General features: G+C 38.2%; 1 protein-coding gene across 1 annotated transcript; it reads left to right on the forward strand.

Moving 5' to 3' along the window:
* Positions 1–897: 897 nt before the first annotated feature.
* LOC137275921 (zinc finger protein 721-like) lies at positions 898–22,705 on the forward strand. Its single transcript, XM_067808199.1, has 4 exons — positions 898–959; positions 8,640–9,962; positions 14,911–16,143; positions 19,599–22,705. The coding sequence occupies exons 2-4, from the start codon at positions 8,745–8,747 to the stop codon at positions 20,820–20,822; spliced, it is 3,675 nt and encodes a 1,224-aa protein (XP_067664300.1). The 5' UTR covers positions 898–959; positions 8,640–8,744; the 3' UTR covers positions 20,823–22,705.
* Positions 22,706–23,705: the final 1,000 nt, after the last annotated feature.

A 23,705-nucleotide genomic window follows, 5' to 3' on the forward strand; every position in this document is an offset into this window, starting at 1 on the left:
ATAAGTTGACTGATTGTTCATTGTCTTGTAACAAAATATTATTGTTAGATGGTGTGTTTTGTTTATCTACAAAAGAATCACGGACATCTTGAAGGTAGATGTCACGTGTACCATCTCAGCCGACCATTGAAGGCATATGTGAAATAACTGAAACAAATATCCGTGTCCATGTCCCGTTAGGAGTGAGTAAGTGTAGTTTTACGCCTCACTCAGAAATAATTCACTGATATGGCTCCGGCCTGTAAATAATCGAATCTGAACCAGACAATCAAGAACAAGAACATGAGCATCGATCTGCGGGGCTGAACAGCGCCAAGACTCATTACGTCGTTAATAGTACCGGCCTTTCATCTAAGGTTAATTAACACATGACTGAATAATCATGTCAGTAGATGGTCGAAGCAGATAAAAAGAGGTAATTTGAAAACGTCGGCCCCATTTCGTGAAAGTAATACTATCACAAAAACTTAACAAGTTTAATGGATGGAAATAAAAATAAAGGTCTTGAGCCTGAACCCAAATCCCAAGAAAAAAGGGTTGCTTATATCTATGATTGTTTTATAATATTTGCTTTTTCTATCACTGGGCATTTATTGTATAGCCATTGCGGTTGGTTACGTTTTGGTACTGTACCATGTTATTTCGATACTGTTTACACTTTCGACCATAGGCTTGTCAAAACGGGTAGTTAAAACGGCTCGAGTAATTCAGTTTAGTCAGTCATTTGTGTTCGTGTGAAGATGTGTCTACGTAAAGTAATAAAGCAAAGTGTTATCATTTAGCTTTTATTTGTCTTTACAATATAAACGTAAACTCTGGTTGTTCGAACCAAAACTCCAGCGGCCGTTTCAAAGGTACCTTTTAGCCGCTTTGGCTGTGTGCTACTTTCGACCGAAACCTTGCAATGCATAGCATTCAGACTGATGAGGTCACTGGTGATGTATTGTCTTCTGTGAAATGTAAGTATGCTGAGCTATGTTCGTGACCAGTTTAGTTCAAATATAGTATTATTGTCACAGATATTATTTTCAGAAACATGTAATGCTTTGCGGAGATGTTGATGTGGTAGCTTGTTTATTATACAGGTAGTCTTTTCAATATTCTGATAAGGCCTGCCGGGCGACTTCGGGCGTTAGCTATGGTCACTGTTGCCGATCGCAGGTCATACGAGCTCGACTATGGTGACATCATATCCTGACTACAGTCGAAGCCCATTCATTCGGTCGTGGTTTCTAGGGATGTTTTCACGTATGAGACTCGGTATTCCGTCGACTTTTAATCTATAATGACACTGGTCTCATTTGCACCAACTGAACTTACTAGCCTTTGTCCGTTATTGGTCGGTCATCCTCGCTGTTCCCGAGTGCCCGGAGTGGCTCTCCCAAATCATTAGACAGATCAATAAAATATTCCCCCACGTCTATTATGTCGTTGGATATGGTGAAATATATGGTATGAATATTGTGTATCCATAATGATGTGGACAGTGATTTCTGTTTACCAAAACACACACACATTCCTTGATGATAAGTGATCAATAGTTCTCCCCTGAAACCATTGATCTGCTACAATCTGTTGACTGTCGTTGATGTTTAGGAAAATGCAATTTGAAATTTTCAACTGAAGTAACAGAAATGCTGACAGCTGTTCCATATAAAACTTCTGCCAGAATTCGTCCTAAAATTTAAAAATGGGAGGAAAAATATATATATTTAGGAAATATGATTTGACTAGAAGCCTTAAAATAAGCGTTTGGTTTGAGCCTTGCAAAATGAAATTAACGTTAAGGGGGATACAAGCAAAGATGGAAAGAATGTGTATTTTTGTTGAACAATTTAATATGTTTTAACTCTGGATATATTATCAGTGAACCACATCATTTGATCAATTGGGACGGTGGCGGGGAGGGATTCTAACATGAGTGACTGTCAGTTTGACACTTACTGCCAACTATGATGTTTACATGGTGTTAAACACAAGAGACACACAAGTTTTTAGTGAAAGTGTTTATCAAAGCCATCCATATTAATTTTCAAGACTTTGTTTTAGTGTGTTGTGAAAATATACTGACAGTACAGACACATGCAGCACATGTGATGCTATGGCTCTCAGAGGCATGTCTTTTGTCAATGTATTATAAACACTCACATGCATCATTCTGAATTTTGTTGTGGAAAATACATATAGGAAGATCATTATGCAAGTTACCAACAGACACATCCTTCTGCCAATTCTGGCTAACATCTAGGCCGGACAACAAGAATCGTTATCAGCGCCTCAGTTTAACAGATAGTTCTTACATGTTTTGACTTCAGGACATGGCTTTTAGCATATTCAGATAAGACTTATGCTATTAGACTTGAAAAACCATTGAATCAGAGTTGCCAACGTTAACACTTAAAGTCTACGTCCACATTGGTCATGAAGCCTAGACACTACGGAGACATTTCACAAAGTAAACATAAGCAAACTCACTGAAAATCTGTTACCCATGTTTTATCTCAATCTTATATTCATTTTTAGAATAAAATAGAAGTCTGACTATTTCTCATGAGATTTGTCAGAAGTCGTAATGAATGGCTTCTTCACATGATCTGGGATGGTTGGAGATTGGTCTTTCACTTCCTTTCAAGTCTAGAATTACAAAGCATATTTCACTTGCAATCAATGTGACTGCTGCAAGGAAATTCACTGCTGAAAGAAGGCCAGGAAAAGCAGTGAAACAGGATGCACTCGAACGACACAAATCATGAGATAACAAAACTTCAACAGTGTTCAAAGACAGTTGTGTTGGTTATTGTCATTCATTCAAAGGAAGATTAAATGTCCAAAGAGCAGATTGTTTTGAGACATGCAAGAAAGACATTTACAGAAGGATAGAATGCTCCTTTTTCAAGAAAAATTCTTCCAAGGCAGGTACTGCTGAAGTACCACTTCAGAGTGCCAAGGAATATGAAGAAGAGACGTCCATCTAGATTTATATGACGGCAAATTATTTTCAGGATCTATTTCAGCTCAATAGTCAATACATAACTTCAGTGAACAGCACTGGGTGACGAAAGAACTTAAAAGGCCTGACATTCAGACAGGTAATGTCCAACAGCTGAAATTGTCATCACTCTGCTTGCAGAAAGTTGTCGGATCGCCAATAAGAGAAATATCCCTGGAGCTGTCACCCAATGTCAGCTGTAAACTAGGCCAATGAGGAAGTAATGACTGACTATCAGTCATTCTTGTTACAGCTCACTGTATGCCAGCAATCAAGAAAACATTCAATCTTTGTACTTCTATAATCTAACATTTTGTTGATGCCTTTTATACCTACAACCATGTTATGGTATCTGGATGATGCTTACATTGAGTTTCAGACACTGGTATGATCTGGTTATGAATGCTTGTTTGGTACTAAGGATGTGACTACCCATGTTGCCAGGTTCAACCATGGGGAAAAAAAACAGAATTGTATTCAATACTTTTGATGGATTTGACATTCCTGGTTGGCATGTCACTTGTCAGTTATTGGTTATGACTATGAGTTTGAAAGTTTTCGTACATTAGGTAAAGCAGTATTCTTGTGGGTTGGATGTACTGTCTGTTTTGATGATAATCATCATTTATGAGGCTGAAAATGTGTGTTTTTGATCCCATCAAAAGTTTCTGTAAAATATGCTTCCATGATTCTTGCCATCGTGTTTACCATGTCAATTTTGTCTTTTCTTCAGCCACTGGTGCTGGTGTCATTTTGAAATCTAACATAAAGATCATGATTTGTGATGTCTGTCTTACAGCTGGAAATAATTACCTTTTATACACAGTAACATATCTTAAATTCTGCAGTGTATGCCGTTTTAAGTAATCTTTCAGACAGATCATAAGCTTAGCATCAAGGTCAAGGTCACACCTTACATACCATGACTTAAGCATACACATTCAAACAGCTTCTTGAAGGAACAACATGAATGATGTTTCAACAGGGCTTTGTCAACTCCATCCCCCATTGTGGAAGTGGGGTCAGTGGTAGAAATTTAAATGACAGAACTTCATTTGTGGGATTGCTTTTGCATCATTGGTTGGAATACGGAAAGGTACATTGTTGAATGATTTCCGAGTATTTCTTCAGCTGTGACCGTATTTCTAAGGGTTGTGACAGAGAATGATGACATCATCGTGTTTATAGGAGCAAGGAACAATGCTCCACATGCCGATATTTCTGCTTCTTTTCTTGACGGAAACACTGTCACTATATCATGTTCAAATTTTGATAATCGTGGCAAAACATGGTAGTTACCTCATAGAATGAACCTTTCATACTGCTTTCAGTCATGTTACATGAAATAATCGAATTAATGTACCAGTCACCATGCAGAACAGTTTGTTTTTTCACTTTGAATATCTTTTACAGTCTTGACCTGGGCTTTCCATCTTTGTTCTTGTGAAACATCTCAAGGAATCTGAAAGAAATGTGTCATCTCTTCTAGTGTCCTGATATCAAAACATCTTAATTATGGGCATGATGGAGGCAGAAAACAAAACAGACAAGTAAATCTGTCAAGAGTAAATGACACTGACAGTGGTCACAAGGATGTGGGATGTGTGAGTCAAGACCAGCTTAATGTGTGGAATGCTAGTGGATAGGTAGAAAGTAGCTTGCAGCTTCACATGGCATGTTACAAGCCTTTTATGTGTAGTGAGTGAGGTGAAGCATTTGCACTGTCTGGTGACCTCCAGGAACACAAGAGGTGCTACGATTAGTCCAAACACAATGATGGTAGTGGGTGTGAGGAAGCATTTCCACTATCAAGATTCAAATGACATGGAGACCAATATTGGTTCTCATGTTGCTGTCAAGCCATATGCATGTGGAGAATGTGAGATTGTGACAGCATTTACTAAAAGAAGTGAGCTGAAGGCACACATGAGTTGTCATGGTGATGTCAAGCCGTCCGAGTGTATCGAATGTCAAGAAGTATTTGAATTCTCCTGTGACCTGAAGGATCACATGAGTTGTCATGGAGAAGCTAAGCCATATGAGTGGTTTGTACAGTAAAACAATTGCAGAATCAGCCTACCTGAAGACACATATGAAATGTCACACTGGAATCAAGCCATTTGAGTGTGGTGCATGTTGTAAAAAATTTGCTAAATCAGCCTATCTGAGAAAACATATGACCATATGAGTGTGGTTTGTGCAGCAAAACATTTTCAGAGTCTTGGCATCTTGAAAGGCATATGATGCTCCACACTGGCGTTAAGCCATACACATGTGCTGAATGTGGTAAAGCCTTGAAAATATCAAGCCACCTGAATGCACATTTGATACGTCACAGCAGATTGAAACACTTTGGGTGTTCTGAGTGCCGGAAAGCATTTTCACAATCAGGCCACCTTGTTGAACACTTTAGGACTCACACTGGTGTGAAGCCTTATGAGTGTGATGAATGTGGGAAAACATTTGCACAATCAAGTCATCTGCAGGAACATAAGAATATCACAGTGGTGCCAAGCCATTCAAATGTGAAGACTGTGAGAAAGCATATGCAAGGTCTACTCACCTGTGGAGACACATGATTAGTCACAATGGAGTGAAACCTTACAAATGTACATTTGTGGCAAGGCTTTCACGATATCAGATACTCTTCGGTCACATGTGCCTTATCACACCAAAACCAAGCCCCATCAGTGTACTGGTTGTTTAAGAAAATTTGAAACATCAAGGTGACATGCAGAAAAATATATGAGGCTTCAGTCTGCAGCATTTTGAATCTACGTTTCTATTATTTTATAGTAGGTGTGTAGAGGACATTTCCAAATTTGGTGCATCAGTGCCCAGAATGGAGTTGGCTACTTGGAATTTTACCGTTTTATATGTTCTCAAGTGGACATGATGTTTGTTGATGTATGTTTTGGATGCACTTAGTTGTTTTTAAGGGTGAGTGTGAGGGAATATAGTTTTACTCCACATTCGACAATATTTCAAGCTATTACAGTTATATGGTGGCAGTCTGTAAGTAATCAGGTGTGGTCCAGACAATCCAGTGATCAACAACATGAGCATCAGTCTATGCAATTGGGATACAATGACATGTATCAACCAAGTCAGTGAGCCTGACCACCAGGTCCAGTTAGTAACCTCTTATGACAATTATGAATTAATTCTAACCCAAATCTTCAAGGTTCTTTATTCCAGGACCTGGTTTCATCACTTTCATTTGGTGATGCATGAACAACTGAGTAGATACTGTCAGAATCATGCAGTGTACCTGTCTTTAGTCAGAGATTTCTGCTGTGTTGTGACAGAGAGTATGTGATTGGAAGCCTCTTGTAGAAGGCAGGACACCTTAACCTGGTGTCATCACTCACAGTTGTCCATTCATATTTTTTCATTGTAGTACAGTACTACATGCACTGCATTTTATTCTCAATAGAATGTGTTTTTGTCAAGTGATGAAGTCTGGTATTTCTCTGATGCTGATAATTTATCATTTTATATTATGAATGAAGGAAGGTTTTTGTTGCTGATAGATACATTTGAATCTGTTTCTGTAACTAAGGGAAGGAGAGGTTTGTTGATTGACTAAGATCAGGAAGACCACCTGCTCACAAAAGATAATGTCACCTGCAAAGAGGGCAAAGTCTGTCCAGTCAACTGGCAAGTGTGATGACTGACTTGGATTTTGGGGTGTTCCCTGAGGAATCCTTTAGATGGACTACCTTGTGAAAGGTCAGACCATTAATGACCAATATTATGCTATGTGTTGTCAAGGAATATTAAAGATAAAGGTTGTGAAAAAATACAATAACTTCAATAAGGGTGTGTTGTTCCTGTAGGAACAGCTCACGAATAATGTCTGACCCTCAGACAAATCCAACAGATTCCTAGATGGTTTGGTTTAAGTTGGCAACCCACCAGCCTCAGTGTTCAGTGTATATGTAACAATGACTTTGTCATATACTACCCATCAAAAGTTTAGACTCACTTAAAGCATTTACTCTGTGTGTTGGGATGGGGATGGGTATGAGTGTGAGTGGCTACATCGAAGATGAATTTATCAACTAACTTGGGGAAACCAGCTACAAACCTTATGCCGTATGCAGATGATTACACAATGCCCTTTACATCGTGGTCATATGTAACATGTAATATTTGGGATTACACTTTACCCTTTCTTAAAATCTTAGTAAATTACAAATAAAGGCCAGAGGAACTTCCGTCCAGACTCAGTGATACACCTAAGAGAGTTAATCTAGAGCTGTCTTGCTTGGTTACATATCATCTGCAAAACACTTCCCGCATTGTCGCCACATTCTTACTCTGTCATACCAGCTTGCATTGGAAAAGACTACAGTTTGCCACTCCCGGTGACACCAGTTCCGATGATGTGTGGCCCACTGGAGACAAGCTTGATGTAGAACAGTGAGAATCAGACTTTGTAAGGCCTGCAACATCTGACGTTTCCCTGTACTGTGTTGGCACCGATTGTTCTCTGGTGATTGCAAATGGTTGTCCATGCAGTTTCTGTGACCTTTGCGAAACGATTTTGCATGTGATGATGGACAACCTGCTGATTTTGCCTCAGCATTGTCACAGGTGGTCTTTTATTGTGAGGAGGGTTGGCTGTAGTTCCAGGGGCTAATACTCATTGCTGGAGGCAGCTTATTGTTCGAGTATGAACACAAAAATGATTTGTAAAATGTCTTGCAGTCTGGCCAGTATTCAGCCCTCCTAAAGCTTGGTTCCTCTGTTCCCTTGATAATCGTGGCCTATTGCTGCTGTCAAACAGTGATTGATTCAGTTTATGTTTGGTGGCTCTTCTTAGAGGGATGACGCATCATGATGCATGTGCATTGTCATTTTCATGAAATACACACATAAACCTTGTCCCATCATTACTTTAAGAACTGCGTTTTGACGACTTGTTTTTTGTATCAAATATACAATTTGAAACATATCTGGCAAAAGTTTTGGTAGGGGTATGTTTCTTTTGCAGTTCAGTATATATTTTTTTGCTTCTACTATAAATCTACCAGAAGAATATCATTACATTTAGCATCAGTAAGGATCCAACATGGCAGTTTTTTGTGCTCAATAGGGAAATAATCAAGTGAGTTCTGATGTTTGTCATGATCAAGCTTGAATTTTCACAAGCTAGATTTCACTTTCAAAACCTATTTGAAAGGTTCTTTGTGATACAACTGATAAACTCACATTTGGCATTAGTTTACCTGGTGGAATACACAAAAACACCAATGTGGGGAGCCCACAGAACCAAGCCTTTCCAGACCAAAGTGAAGAATGCAATTACATATTGCTTCAAAAGATATCACTGTTACTGTTAATTCACATGTTAAAATTCATTTCTACTTAACTCACTTTGAATGTTCCAAGGGTGAAACAGTGCCCAGGGACTGTATTTCTTTATCTTTCTGTACAGTTGTGCATTTATTTTCTTTTTTATGATGTTTAAAAGTCAATAGCTGGACTCAACATTGGAATGTAATGCAACCATTTGTCAATGTTATAATTCCATTTCCATGGTTTCTTGCATGAATTCAGGCTTGAGCTGTTATTTTGTACATTGAAGTTAATGTTCAAATTACCATTTATGATTAACTATATGTGATTTAATTTTCCTTTACAGTCTTGGGGGTTTCCATCTGTGGTGTTCTTATGAAACATCAACAGAACTGTGAAAGAAAGGTAACAACTCTTCTAGGTTTCTGATCTCATCACATCAGTCTTTATTATGGAAACAAAAGGCCATGCACAGACAAATACACCTGTCACTATACATGATACTGAAAGTGAGAAAGCATTCATAGAAGAGAGTGGTCACAAGGACGATACGAAGAGTGGGAACAAAGATCAGTCCAATGCTTGTAATGTTTGTGGGCAGGTTGAGTGTAACCTGTTGTTACACATGATGTGCTACAAGGGTGTGAAGCCTTTTAAGTGTACAGAGTGTGATGAAGCATTTTCACTGTCTGGTGACCTTCAGGAACACATGAGGTGTCACGATGAAGCCAAGTCTGACAAGAGTAGCGAGTATGAAGAGGCATCAAGTAGCATGATAACCAGTATTGGTTCTCATGTTGCCGTCAAGCCATATGAGTGTGGAGAATGTGACAAAGCATTTACTGAAAGAAGTGAGCTGCAGGCACACATGAGTTGTCATGGTGATGTCAAACCGTATGAGTGTAGGGAGTGTCAGGAAGTATTTGAACTCCCATGTGACCTGAAGGATCACATGAGTTGTCATGGAGAAGCCAAGCCATATGAGTGTGGTTTGTGCAGTAAAACATTTGCAGAATCTGCCTACCTGAAGAGACATATGAAGTGTCACACTGGAATCAAGCCATTTGAGTGTGGTGTGTGCAGCAAAAGATTCACCCAATCAAATAACTTGCAAAGGCACATGTTGTTTCACAGTGGAGTCAAACCATATGTATGCACTGAATGTGGCAAAGCCTTTGCAACATCAAGCAACCTTCAGATACATTTGAAGGTTCATAGTGGAGACAAGCCATTCGAGTGTACAGAGTGTGGAAAAGCATTTTCACGATCAGTCTACCTCCAAGTACATATGAGGTATCACAGTGGCGTGAAACCTTATGAGTGCAATGAATGTGGGAAAACATTTGCCCAAGCAAGTCATCTCCAGGTACACAAGAGGTGCCACAGCGGTGTCAAGCCCTATAAGTGTGATGTGTGTGAAAAATCCTTTGTAACATCAAGTCACCTTCAAAGACACATGAGGAGTCACACTGGAGTCAAACCTTATGTATGCACTGTGTGTGACAAGGCATTCACAACATCAAGTCACCTTCATGCACACATGAGTTGTCACACCAAAGCCAAGCCCCATCAGTGCAGTGGTTGTTTCAAAAACTTTAAGCGTCTTGGAGACATGCAAAAACATATGAGAATTTATTGTGAGGTCCTTGTTGGCAAAACTGAAGTCTTAATTCCTTGAAATGTGACAAGTTGATCGTGCTGTGGGTTATGTTTTATGAGATGCAATTGTACACAAGACTTTCACAATATGAAGAATGTAGACTTCAACACTACTTTATGGGGAAGCTGGCTTACTCTCAGTACCATTAAATATACACACACTGTTTTTATTATAATAAATATTCAGATGGTTTAGTCTCTTAAAAATACCAACCTTTAAGTTGACATTTGTTGTATATTTCTTATTTATGGCCATTTTTCACGTTTCCCATGTGAATTATCAATGTTAAAGATCACAAATTTGAACACGTCCTAGCTTAGCTGCCTCCAAAAGAACCCTAACCTCCAGTATGTCTACATGTATGAGGCAAATAATGATTCATGGATGTTGTGTCAGTATAGGCGTTTGTTACGATCGTTATAGGTTAGGGCTGGGACAGGTAACCTGGATACATGTGACAGGTGGGTAAGTTGCACCCGGGTACCCATCACAATACCCAGACCTGTTTCGATCATATGACATGTAATATGTTATTCAATTATGATTGAAAGATTGTCTTGTCTTTGAAGATTTAGACATAATTTACTGTCAATTCTTTAGAATTTAATGCATGGTCAATATACTAGGAAAACTCAAAAGTTTAGCCTCCGACCTGAAGAATATATTGCCATTTGCTGCACATTCGATGTCAGGATTTACCACCATTTGTATCCGGGTAGGGTAGGGTAATACTAATTGGGAATGGGGATGAAAATTAGCACCAGTCCCAGCCCTATAACAGGTGTTTCTGTCTCTGTGTCTGATATCTACAGTGTGTTTAATCTGTTTCTTGTACTGTGTCTCTGTGAACAGTTGGCCTGCCATTGCATGTGTTTGTGACCTTTGATATAGTCAGAATTGTACATGAAGATGGGGATTTCTAACAATTAAGTTTTATAGCTATACAGTATTTTCTTTTATCATTGTTAATCTCAATGTCATGTCAACTGTAAAGCTGGCTTAATATTTGGGTCTTTGTCTAATTATACCTGGATGCTGCAATAATGTACATGGTTATAATGCTTGACAATATGAACAATATAGACTTCATCTGATTATTGCTTGACTGTACATTTGTTTTGCCCCTTCAGAGGACGATCATAGGATCAAGTTCAACATCATGGTAACTTACAATAAACAAAGTCAGCGCATTTCCATTTGTCAGTGAATGTGGTTAAAACATGAGTTCTACATGTTACAGAAATCGTTGTCTTTTTAATTGAAACTTGTAGACTGGGGTTAGAAATGGTGTTCGGCAGCTCTGCATGTTATCATATCCCATTTGTAGAGATTGATGCTCATGATTTCAATCTCTGGATTGTCTGGTCCAAATTCAGTTTTATACAGAAACACGTCTTGCAGCGGGAGTGTGTGAGTTTAGTTTTACGCTGCTTTCATCAGTATCATGGCAGGCATCACCAGAAATTGGCTTCACACGTTGTACCAATGTGGGGAAGTAGGGAATTGAACCCGGGTCTTTGGTGTGACAAGTGAACACTTTAACCACTGGGCTTCGTGACTTGTATAGCTGGAATACTGGTATAGCTGAGTAATGTGTTAAACAAAAGACAGCATATTTAGTAAAAGTACTAAAACATCTTTTATGAGAATGAAATTATCTTAAGTAAACCACTTAATATGATGAACTAAATGTTTGATTGGTGTAAAAATGCTGATGTGAACTTTTGTTTCAATAGATTACAAATTTGTTAGATGGTTTTATTCTGACTTTCATTTGTTGGTTTTTTTTAAGTCGAACAATTTAATCTCTTAGCCATATTGACTTCCTCTTGAACAGATTATATATGTATTGTTGACATTTTTGGTTACTGTGATTATGATTAATAAATACTGCTTAGAAATATTCACAGCAATGAAATATGTTTGTTTTTATATTCACATTTAACATGCTAACAGTGTTTTAGTTTTGAAAATTTTAAACCATTATTGGATCAAAGAATTTACTGATTTAGCACAAAGTCAATTAATTCCCAAAGTTTAGCACAGACATGAGAAATTCAAGGCAAAAATAAAAGAACAAGTGTACTCCTTAACAGGAGTTCCTCGGGAAGGAAATACCATGATGACGTGTCTGGAATATGGCTACTGGAAGTGAGTGAGGGGATGTTGTGTAGCACCACATTAAATAGTATTTGAGCTGTATCCTGGTATTGTGAAGGTAGTCACGACTTTACCAGACAAACAGGAACTTAAACAGTTGGGACATAGCGTGTCAGTGATGACATGCCTCTAACCAAGAATAGGATACATAGTAATCCATTGCTGATGACGTTAGAGGCACATTTGTTTTAATCGTTAATTACAAATACAATGGAAATATGAAAATTCTTTCAACCAGTTTCTAAAAGAAGGTATGTAATATAATCTGTTTGTGCCAGACAATTTCAGAATTGAAAATTCGCCACAACAATCTGTTTACTTTAAATGTTTGGATTTTAATACCCCTGAAATGGTTTGACATGAGTGAAATTTTTAATTTTTTAAAAAAAATATTTATCCCCCCAGCATGTAATGCGAGGGAATATAGTCGATGCCTCGTCTGTCCATCCGTAATCATTTTGTTTCCAGAGCATAACTCAGAAACTGTTCAATATTTTTAGACCAAACTTGATAATAATAAACTCAACCTATAGTTGTGCCTTTTGCTATTTACTCAGTTTTGGCATTTTTATTTATTTTTTTGTTTTTCCATGGAACATTTTGGTGTTAGTATAATGGTGAGGTGGCCTTCGTTTCCAGAGCAGAACTCAAGAAAAGTTCAATATTTTTCTGCAAAACTTGGTAGATATGTGTGGCAGACCCCAAAGTGGTGCCTTTTGCTCTTTACTGGTTTTTGTGATTTATTATTTTCTCGTTTTCCATGGAAATGTTTTGGACTTAGTCTCAAAATGGAGGGATGGGCTTCTTTTCCAGAGCATAACTCAAAAACCGTTGAATATTTTTCTGCAAAACTTGTTACATACATCAGTCAGACCCTAAAGTGGTGTCTTTAGCTACTTACAGGTTTTTGTGATTTATTATTTTCTGTGTTTACATGGAAACGTTTCTGACTTAGTCTCAAAAGTAAGAGGTGTGTTTCGTTTCCTGTGCAGAACTCAAAAACTTCTTTATAGCTGTCAGGAAAACTTGGTAGATATGTTTGGCAGACCCCAAATTTTGCCTTTTGGTATTAACAGGTTTTTGTGATTTATTATTTTCTCGGTTCCATGAACACGTTGCGGACTTCGTTTCCGAAGCACAACTCGAAAACCATTTCATATCTTTCAAAAGATCTTGGCAGAAATATGAGACAGATCTTGAAATGGTGACTTTTTCTGGTTACAGAAATATGGCATTTATACTTTTCATGAATTCCATGGGAACAATTCAGACATGGTCTAAAAACACAATAAGTAACTGTCAGATGATTTGTCCTTTCAAATATGTTGGGGCCGGGGGGATATGTCATCTTCTGATGACTGTTTTTTTTTTTTCTGAGAAAATGTTACTGAAATTTAAATCTGAATATTTTTGGAAAAGGACAGAATAAATAGCAAGAAATTAAGAACCAATGGAACTATCAGAGAGAGAAACATGGCTTTCTGTTGAATTATGGTGGCAATTCAAACATTACTTTAGCATCTCGTTTCCTTGATAAGGAAAGACAAAAATATTACTGGTTCATGCTAAAATATCACATGGTTTATCCAATGTGGTGACATAGTATGTGTAGAATACATACGCGTATTTACAGTTGACTGCCACATGTAAATCTGAAAATTAATCCCTGAGTATTCATCGTCAGTTGTCTGTTGAACAGATTCTACTTGGTCACAAAAGGCAAAATCAGTGATTACAACATGTGTTTGCTTTCCCATGAAAGTCAATGGTTCCCATTGTGCAGATCAATGCTCATGCTGTTGATCTCTGAATTGTTTGGTGCAGACTTGATCATGTTGATTATTTACAGACAGCATTCATATAGCTGGAATATTGCTGAGTGCGGTGTAAAACTAAATTCACTCACCTTTCCAATGGTCATTGATGGTCAGAGCAAGAAATGACACCTTTAATAGTTTATGAAACTAAAGACAACCTGTTTTCAGGTATCATGTACATATCTTACATGGAAAAAATGTATAGCATCTTACCAGCAAGGTTCTAAAGACAACAGTATTTCATACATGATGTTTATCTATCATAGTACCTTCGACCACCAAAGGAAGATACCATTAAGTATATTCTTCTCATATTTTGTTAATATTTATATAACATCCAGCTTGGCTGCCCATAGGCTCCCTCAATCACTGGATGTCAATCTCAAATGGCACATTATATTTTCAATCTGAACTCACCTCTGATCATGCCTTGCTTGCAGCCACTGGGTGCACCTGGTTAGTGTGGTTTTCCCATTTGCAGCTTTGTGGACTGGGACACATAGTCACAGTACTTTGCCCAAATTTATTGCACATTGATGTGCTTGCAACTGGGTGTTTGCACGATTTCATGTGGCCACCATCTGGTCATATTGCAACAGATTGTTTTAGGTAAGTGCACAGGGTTGTGTACTGTACACAAGAGGTTGTGACAATGCTGAAAGAGTCTGCAACCAAAGCTGACTCCAAGGTCTTTACACCCAGTCACAGGTGGGCTCGAACCAAGCACCCCAAGCTTGCTGGATCCCTAGCCTGGTGCCATAGACAGCTTGCTCACCTCGCCCCTAGCTAGCCCACCACACCATTTATTAGATATAATAGATATAATTGTGTGTAATATTTGGGCTGAAATATAGCTAATTGCAGTAATACAGATGTGCTGTAAAATATTTAACTTTTCTGATTTTCCTTTACAGTCTTTACCTGGATTTTCTTCTATGGTCATCTTGTAAAACATCCTCACAAGTGTTAAAGAAAGGTGACATCTCTACAAAGTTTCTGATATAACATCTTTTATCATGGAAGCACAAAACCAAACAGAGACATGTAAATCTGTCACAATAAATGATACCGAAAGTTGTCACAAAGAAGATGGGAAGAGTGGGAATGAAGATCAGTCCAATGCTTGTAATGTTTGTGGGCAGGTTGAGTGTAACCTGTTGTTACACATGATGTGCTACAAGGGTGTGAAGCCTTTTAAGTGTACAGAGTGTGATGAAGCATTTTCACTGTCTGGTGACCTTCAGGAACACATGAGGTGCCAACATGAACCCAAACCAGATGAGAGTAGTGAGTATGAGGAATCCCTCTCGGTATCAGGTGGCATGGAGACCAATGTAGGTTCTCATGGTGATGTCAAGCCATATGAGTGTGGAGAATGTGACAAAGCATTTACTGAAAGAAGTGAGTTGCAGGCACACATGAGTTGTCATGGTGATGTCAAACCGTATGAGTGTAGGGAGTGTCAGGAAGTTTTCGAACTCCCATGTGACCTGAAGGATCACATGAGTTGTCATGGAGAAGCCAAGCCATATGAGTGTGGTTTGTGCAGTAAAACATTTGCAGAATCAGCCTACCTGAAGAGACATATGAAATGTCACACTGGAATCAAGCCATTTGAATGTGGTGTGTGCAGCAAAAGATTCACCCAATCAAATAACCTGCAAAGGCACATGTTGTTTCACAGTGGAGTCAAACCATATGCATGCACTATATGTGGTAGAGCCTTTGCAACATCTGGTAACCTGCAGGTACATTTGAAGGTTCACAGTGGAGACAAGCCCTATGAGTGTACAATATGTGGAAAAGCATTTTCACGATCACCTTACTTGAAAGTACACATGAGGTGTCACAGTGGTGACAAGCCTTATGAGTGCAATGAATGTGGGAAAACATTTGCCCAGGCAAGTCATCTGCAGTCCCACAGCAGGTGTCACACTGGTATCAAGCCGTACCAATGTGATGTGTGTGAAAAATCCTTTGTAACATCAAGTCACCTTCAAAGACACATGAGGAGTCACACTGGAGTCAAACCTTATGTATGCACTGTGTGTGACAAGGCATTCACAACATCAAGTCACCTTCATGCACACATGAGTTGTCACACCAAAGCCAAGCCCCATCAGTGCAGTGGTTGTTTCAAAAACTTTAAACGTCTTGGAGACATGCAAAAACATATGAGAATTTATTGTGAGGTCCTTGTTGGCAAAACTGAAGTCTTAATTCCTTAACCAGGCAAAAGGACCATTCTGTGGTTCATCTTTTCTCAGATGCAACAAGTATGGGATGCAACTGTGTTGGTGATATGGCCATTTACAGATTTGTGATCAAAATGAAAATTGTCTGAAATATGAAGCTGGTATCCTATCAATATCATTAAAATCAGTAGCAGTTTATTGCAGTATGATCAGTATTACATGAAACAGATTCTGTCTGTTCTGTTCTGCTTCTTTCTCAATGTCCATGTCATCATTGCCCCTGTCTTTACATTCAAGGTCATTACTTGAAGAAGTTTGTTTCCCTGTATAAACCCTTACCTCATTTATCAAGTATATAGCAATTGAATGTTCATGAATATTGTGACAATACTGTTGTTTGTGAGTGTTGGTGTTTGTTATTTTTCTGTCCGTCCTTGTGTCTGTACCTTTGCTGTGTGCATGCAAGTTTCAATTACAATGCAGGTCACCTGTACATATTGATTATAGAGTTAACTCATGAAAATAGATCCTTATGCTGATTCAATTTGAACAATTCAAAATGGAAGCTGCAGAAATTATTGTGGTTATGAAGACTTGGTTTTGTATGATATTCTTGTGAAACAGTCTTCTTGCCTGCTCTAATTTTTTGGGACAAATTCATGTGCTGGCATTTGAACAGTATGTTTTTAAGATCCTTTTAGCATTTTTTACCAAAGGTATTTTTTGATGTTCACTGTTTATACAGGTTAATGACATGTTGATAAGATCTTTATACTGTATAGAGTGAAAGAATCATATATAATAAACATGATTTGATGATTGTCATGATGCTGTTCACAGCATACAGCTAAATGTGATAATTTACTGCTTTAGTTTATGGGGAAACGATGTTGTCTTATTTTGACTGCTTGTTAAAACATTGCACATTTTGACTTTTTCTCTTTCTTGAATTATTGAATCTCACTGACACCCTTTAAATAGGTCACAGTTTTAGTATATGCAGATACACCTTGTATAGTATAATTAATAAATACCTCTCTCAAATATGCTGTATCGGTTGACTTTTGTTTTCTTTTTGTCTCAATATTCCACTGTATCAAAGTGACCTGGAGACGATTAAGTTTAGCCATCACATGACAGACTATTGGACTACAGTGACATACATGTACAATCAACCATGCAAGTGATCCTTATTACATCATTACAAAGGATTTATTACATACCTCGTTACTTGAGGTATGAAAGAAATACAAAGGACTTATAATCTACTCTAAGAAAAAATGTTTGATGGTGATAGTTTGTCATATACCCCATCTGTTTTCACAACAGTTTATCTTTGACAACCTATGGAATCCGTATCGCCATGTCAACAAGATTGGTGATTATCTGAGATCGGCATTTGTAATCATTTTGTCTGATCATATGAGATGAAATTTAATATCTGTTTGTTTAAATGAGTATTGAAATCAGCTGAACATCAAAGGAAGACAAGATCATTCTAGTACAGTGCAGTGACAAATGATACTCATTTCATTTGCATATTGCTTCCTTGAGATGTTTAAAATTGCCATGAGTTTGTACTGCTTCTTCAAATCAAATTTGAATTATTTGCATTAATGAGTGAGTGAGTTTAGTTTTATGCCACACTAAGCAAAATTCCAGCTACAGTATATGAATGCAGTCTGTATAACTTGAGTCTGAACTAGGCAATCCAGTGATCAACAGCATGAGCATCGATCTGTGCAACTGGGAACAGATGATGTGTCAATCAAGTCAGCGAGCCTGATCACCCGATCCTGTTGGTTGCCTCTTATGACAAACATTGTGGCCTTTAGTGCCAAGCATGGGTTGCTGAAGACATATTCTACCCTGGATCTTCACGGGTCTATTTGCCATGAGTATTGTTCTTGCATGTATAAGGAACAATTTCCTGTTTTGACATTGTTGTGATCATGTATATGGACAGCTGCAGAAGACGTTTGCTACATCTTTCCAATGAAGGAAATGACCAAGTGATGTAGCGATTGCATTGCAGTAATATCCTAATGTACAGCAGGTCTCAAATTATCTTTAACATAGTTTTTATCTTGATACCCTCACTGTCATACAAATGTGTTGTATGAATATAACTCATCATTACAAATTTGTATAGGGCTTCTTTATCAAATGAGGTCAAATAATACATCAGTCTTTGATGTCTCATCGTAGCACTTTCATAGTATACTGTATTGTCACATTAATCAAGCCTTATCACAAACCACACTTACCTGACTTGTGTTCACTTAATATGACAGTCAGTTCACTTTGAATATACCTGCTACAGTACATCAGATGCAACAACTCTAGAGCTGGGGTTTTTTTTCTTATTTATGCAGTTCACTAAGGAAGTATGGCAATGTGTTCATATACCACTTCTTTATTACAGAGGGATTGATGTTTCAATGCTGGTTCTAACATTGTTATTATCACTTGCTTGATAACAGTGTAAGAACCTACAATGAAACTTTTTCACTGTTCTAAAGAAGTTGTTCATCCATCCATATTGTCATCCTTCCTAATTAATCCAACTTCTGCCTCTCAAAGAAGAAATCTTGTCCACATTTTTTTGAAAACCAAAGAATAGCTCGTCTTTTTAACCATGTTAACCACCAAAGCTAGTTCCATTTGGCATGAAAGGCAAACAGTCCTTTATGGCGAAAAGAAAAGTTTTTATTTGTTAAAGACTGTTGTTGACATTGCTATGCACAAATGCCAGGAAGTGAAACTTTCAGTTATCATAACATGATGAATCATTGATGATTCCCGAATGTTAATAAAGAAAACAATTATGGGAAAATTAAAATAAGGGTCTGCCATAAGGGCCAGAGAATATTTAAAACTTAAAGCTGCCGGCCCAATACGATAGCAACTGTCCTCTTGGCTGGTGATTGTTTCAAACACTGCCTGTAGGTTTTGTGAATTGAAAATCCTACATGACACAGGGATTTGAAGAAGGTGGCTCGGGATGTCTTGCTTTATCACCAGCAGTCAGGACAACAGATGCATTTGTTGGACAGGCGTGGCTGTGTTTTGATACCCGCAGAGAAAAAGTGATAAAGAATCGTGACCAAAACTTCAGCTGCTATAGGTCTTTCCACTGAAGGAAGAAGTAACAAGTTACAATATTATTATGTTTCAAAGTGGATGGAACATAAAAGCAAGGCTCGAGATTGGGATATTCAGTTATTTTCATGATTTCATAATATTATCATCTCTTTATGATTTGGGCAGAAATATCTGTCATTTAAAGTGAGATCTCATTCATGAAGTAGGTTTAATCAGATGTAACCATATTCATGATTTCATGCATCCTGTACTGTTACATATTGAATTAACTTGATTCTGATTTCTTTTACAGTCTTTGCCTGGGGTTTTGGCTGTGGTGGTCTTGTCTACAGAACTGTGAAAAAGTGTGACGTCTAAGGCTCTGATATCATACCTTTAATATGGAAACAGAAAACCAAATGGAGACGAATGTATCGGCCATTACAGATGACCCAGAAAGCAGTCACAAAGAAGATGGGAAGAGTGGGAATGAAGATCAGTCCAATGCTTGTAATGTTTGTGGGCAGGTTGAGTGTAACCTGTTGTTACACATGATGTGCTACAAGGGTGTGAAGCCTTTTAAGTGTACAGAGTGTGATGAAGCATTTTCACTGTCTGGTGACCTTCAGGAACACATGAGGTGCCAACATGAACCCAAACCAGATGAGAGTAGTGAGTATGAGGAATCCCTCTCGGTATCAGGTGGCATGGAGACCAATGTAGGTTCTCATGGTGATGTCAAGCCATATGAGTGTGGAGAATGTGACAAAGCATTTACTGAAAGAAGTGAGTTGCAGGCACACATGAGTTGTCATGGTGATGTCAAACCGTATGAGTGTAGGGAGTGTCAGGAAGTTTTCGAACTCCCATGTGACCTGAAGGATCACATGAGTTGTCATGGAGAAGCCAAGCCATATGAGTGTGGTTTGTGCAGTAAAACATTTGCAGAATCAGCCTACCTGAAGAGACATATGAAATGTCACACTGGAATCAAGCCATTTGAGTGTGGTGTGTGCAGCAAAAGATTTACCCAATCAAATAACCTGCAAAGGCACATGTTGTTTCACAGTGGAGTCAAACCATATGCATGCACTATATGTGGTAAAGCCTTTGCAACATCAAGTAACCTGCAGGTACATTTGAAGTGCCACAGTGGAATTAAGCCCTATGAGTGTACAGAATGTGGAAAAGCATTCACACGATCACCTTACTTGAAAGTACACATGAGGTGTCACAGTGGTGACAAGCCTTATGAGTGCAATGAATGTGGGAAAACATTTGCCCAGGCAAGTCATCTGCAGTCCCACAGCAGGTGTCACACTGGTATCAAGCCGTACCAATGTGATGTGTGTGAAAAATCCTTTGTAACATCAAGTCACCTTCAAAGACACATGAGGAGTCACACTGGAGTCAAACCTTATGAATGCACTGTGTGTGACAAGGCATTCACAACATCAAGTCAACTTCATGCACACATGAGTTGTCACACCAAAGCCAAGCCCCATCAGTGCAGTGGTTGTTTCAAAAACTTTAAACGTCTAGGTGATATGCAGAAGCACATGAGAATTTATTGTGAGGTCCTTGTTGGCAAAACTGAAGTCTTAATTCCTTAAAATGTGATAAATTGAACCTGTGGGTTATCATGTTTTAGAAGATGTACCTGTACATTTGACTCTGAACAATTGTTGGGGTTATCATTAGTTAGTGTGAACTCTGAGCCAAAACATATGGCAAAGAGACATTCGTAATACTGTCTGTACCTTGAATGGTGTGTACCCCAATTTACCACAGTTATTTGGAACTCATATAACATGTTTACAGTCATAACAAATGTAAGCCAGAAGGTATTTTCATTTCTGATGTGTTACATGCCAGTTCTGTGAGTCTCTTTTTGTGCTCATGTTCTTTGTTCCAAGTACATTGTATTAGGACCTGTTGAAACCTGTTGTTATTATCTCATGGCTCTTATATACCATCTTGATAATCTCGAGGGTATATATTACTATAAATCTCCACTATACCCACTATACCCCTGCATCTGTGGCTCAGCCTGATGATGTTATTACCTCGCTTGGATCGCCTTTTCCAATCAGGTGTCTCTTCTGGAAAGTTGAAGATACCAATCACTATTGCTTCTTAAATTATCTAACCTATTAAACATGGCAACACAAATGAGTTTTTGCATATATTTTGTTAATGTTTCGGTCCCGTCAGTTTGTCTGTATGATTTCCCCCACTGCAAACAAACCTTCATGGCTGCAACCACTGTCTTCTTGACATTGGCAAGCACGGTTATAACGACTGCTTAGATGATTGGCTAGTGTGAGAATGTGGACCCAGCAAAGGGAGGTAATAAATTTACCACACATGCATCCTTCTTATAGTGGATGCTTATATACCAAAAACACAGAAATGCTTTCATAAAAAATTGCAGCTGTATTATTCTGCAGGTATGTCATATTAACATTGCTGGTATTTGTGTCTGTTATTTGTCAGTGTTCTTTGTGTCTGCTATCGGGCAGCAGTATGCAGGTATTACCTACTACTGCACAGATCACATACCCATTTCAGAGTTCGCTCAGACTAACATGGTCATGTTGATTCCATTTGAAACATTCAGAATGCAGATGTAATGTATACATGTTCTCCTGCATAAGAATGCTACCATCATGTGGTTTGTGTCCATATCAGTGTTTGCAATGCATAAAATTTCCAGGTGGTCATCAAGGCCTGCTGTTACATGCAGGCTTTGAAATCTACAGGCCCATTTGATTAAAGTCAAACCAATAGAAACAAAATAGACTACACTGTACAGTTTCATACTGTTCATACAAAATCAAGCAAAGCCTATCGCACACAAAGGAGTTAATATTTGTTAGACTGGTGTTGACATTCTAAGGCGTTGATATACTGGGAAGTGAATCTGTAAGTTTTCGTAACATGAGGGATCATAGATGATTTCTAAGCGTTAATAAAGGAGAAATGGGGAAACATTCCAATTTAAGAATAATTGACAGATAATTTGCTAAAGGCAATAAGGTCCTGCACATTTTTTAAACTGCCAACCTGATACAACTGGCGCTGGGCCTCCGGGAAGGCAGTTATTTCGAATGCTGGTCCATATCACATGCTGATAATTTATGCTGTTATGAAATCATTTCATTTCAATGTGACAGTTGAAATTTGTGGTATTTGCTAGTATGCTAGTCCAAATCTTGTCCTGCCTGTACAGAGATAGTAGGTCAGTGGTGATAAAAGTCTGTGTGATGAGGCTTGAGGCTTGGGTTTCATGTGTACATCTGTTGTATACTTTGTTTTCATGATTTACATAATTTGTGACTTAGAACATTATCCATTCGTATGATGTTTCCTTTTGGAACATGGGTGAGTGAATCTTGTTAACAATTTTGGCTTTCTTTTGAATATATAGAATTATAAGTATATGTTGATACCTTGTATAATGTCAGGATTTTGATGAATAAATATTACTTTCAAATTAGGAGTGTCTGAGTTATATTGTTTTACAATATTTACAAATGAAACATCAGTATTTGATAGATGTATACAGTAAACAACAACAAAAGACATACCTATTACTTTGACTACACTTTTCATTTTCCAGAATCATGTGGTATTGCCAAAACACATGATTAACTCACAGAAAGAAAGTTGTGCAGAACATCTGAACAGTTGTCTTGAATATATACAGATGGTAAAGGTACAGCCAACATATAATATGAATATGGTTTGAGATATATGAATGGTTTTGCTGAATTAACAGTTTAGTGTTTGATTCACTGTATTTGTGAGGAATCATTCTGGTGGCACTGAATCACATCTAAATGGAATGTTCCAGTCTAAATCTCTTTCATGAAAACAGTCCTAGGTCTCTGAAAGGTCTTTAATGCCTCTCACTGAGACAGTGCAGGTGACGCTGACTGTAGACAAAGTAGTGGTAGCACCTCTGCAACAAGGAGACGTAGACAAAAGCGGAAACAAAGCCTCCACAGCATCCACCATAATCCAAAATTGGCAAGCTTAGTAGAAAATATGCAACATTCAGATGTCACGTAAAAATACACACTGAAATGAAAGAAGACTCGTCAAAAATGCTGAAAAGCACGTCCCTGAGCTAAGTTCTCCCTGTTTTAAAGAAGAATCAACTCCACATGGAAACTGATCAGCTGCTCGCATGAAGAAAATGAAAAGGAACAGTCGAAAAATATGTAAAAAGTATGACATGGTAAAGTCGCATCAGTACCCAAACAGATCGCACAGATACTGGTATTCCCAATCGATGTGTGCATCCTCACCACTCATATAGGAATCCCAAAGAAAGCCAGATTGATCCAAATTCCTGAGGTGGAAGGCCAAGCTCGGACTGAAAAGGAAGTAATGCATAGTGAGTAACTTTAGTTTTATGCCGCAATCAGCAATATATGGCGGGGGTCTGTAAATAATCCAGTCATGACCAGACAGTCTAGTGAACAACAGCA

Source organism: Haliotis asinina, chromosome 1 (assembly GCF_037392515.1).
Source record: "Haliotis asinina isolate JCU_RB_2024 chromosome 1, JCU_Hal_asi_v2, whole genome shotgun sequence".
NCBI lineage: Eukaryota > Metazoa > Mollusca > Gastropoda > Lepetellida > Haliotidae > Haliotis > Haliotis asinina.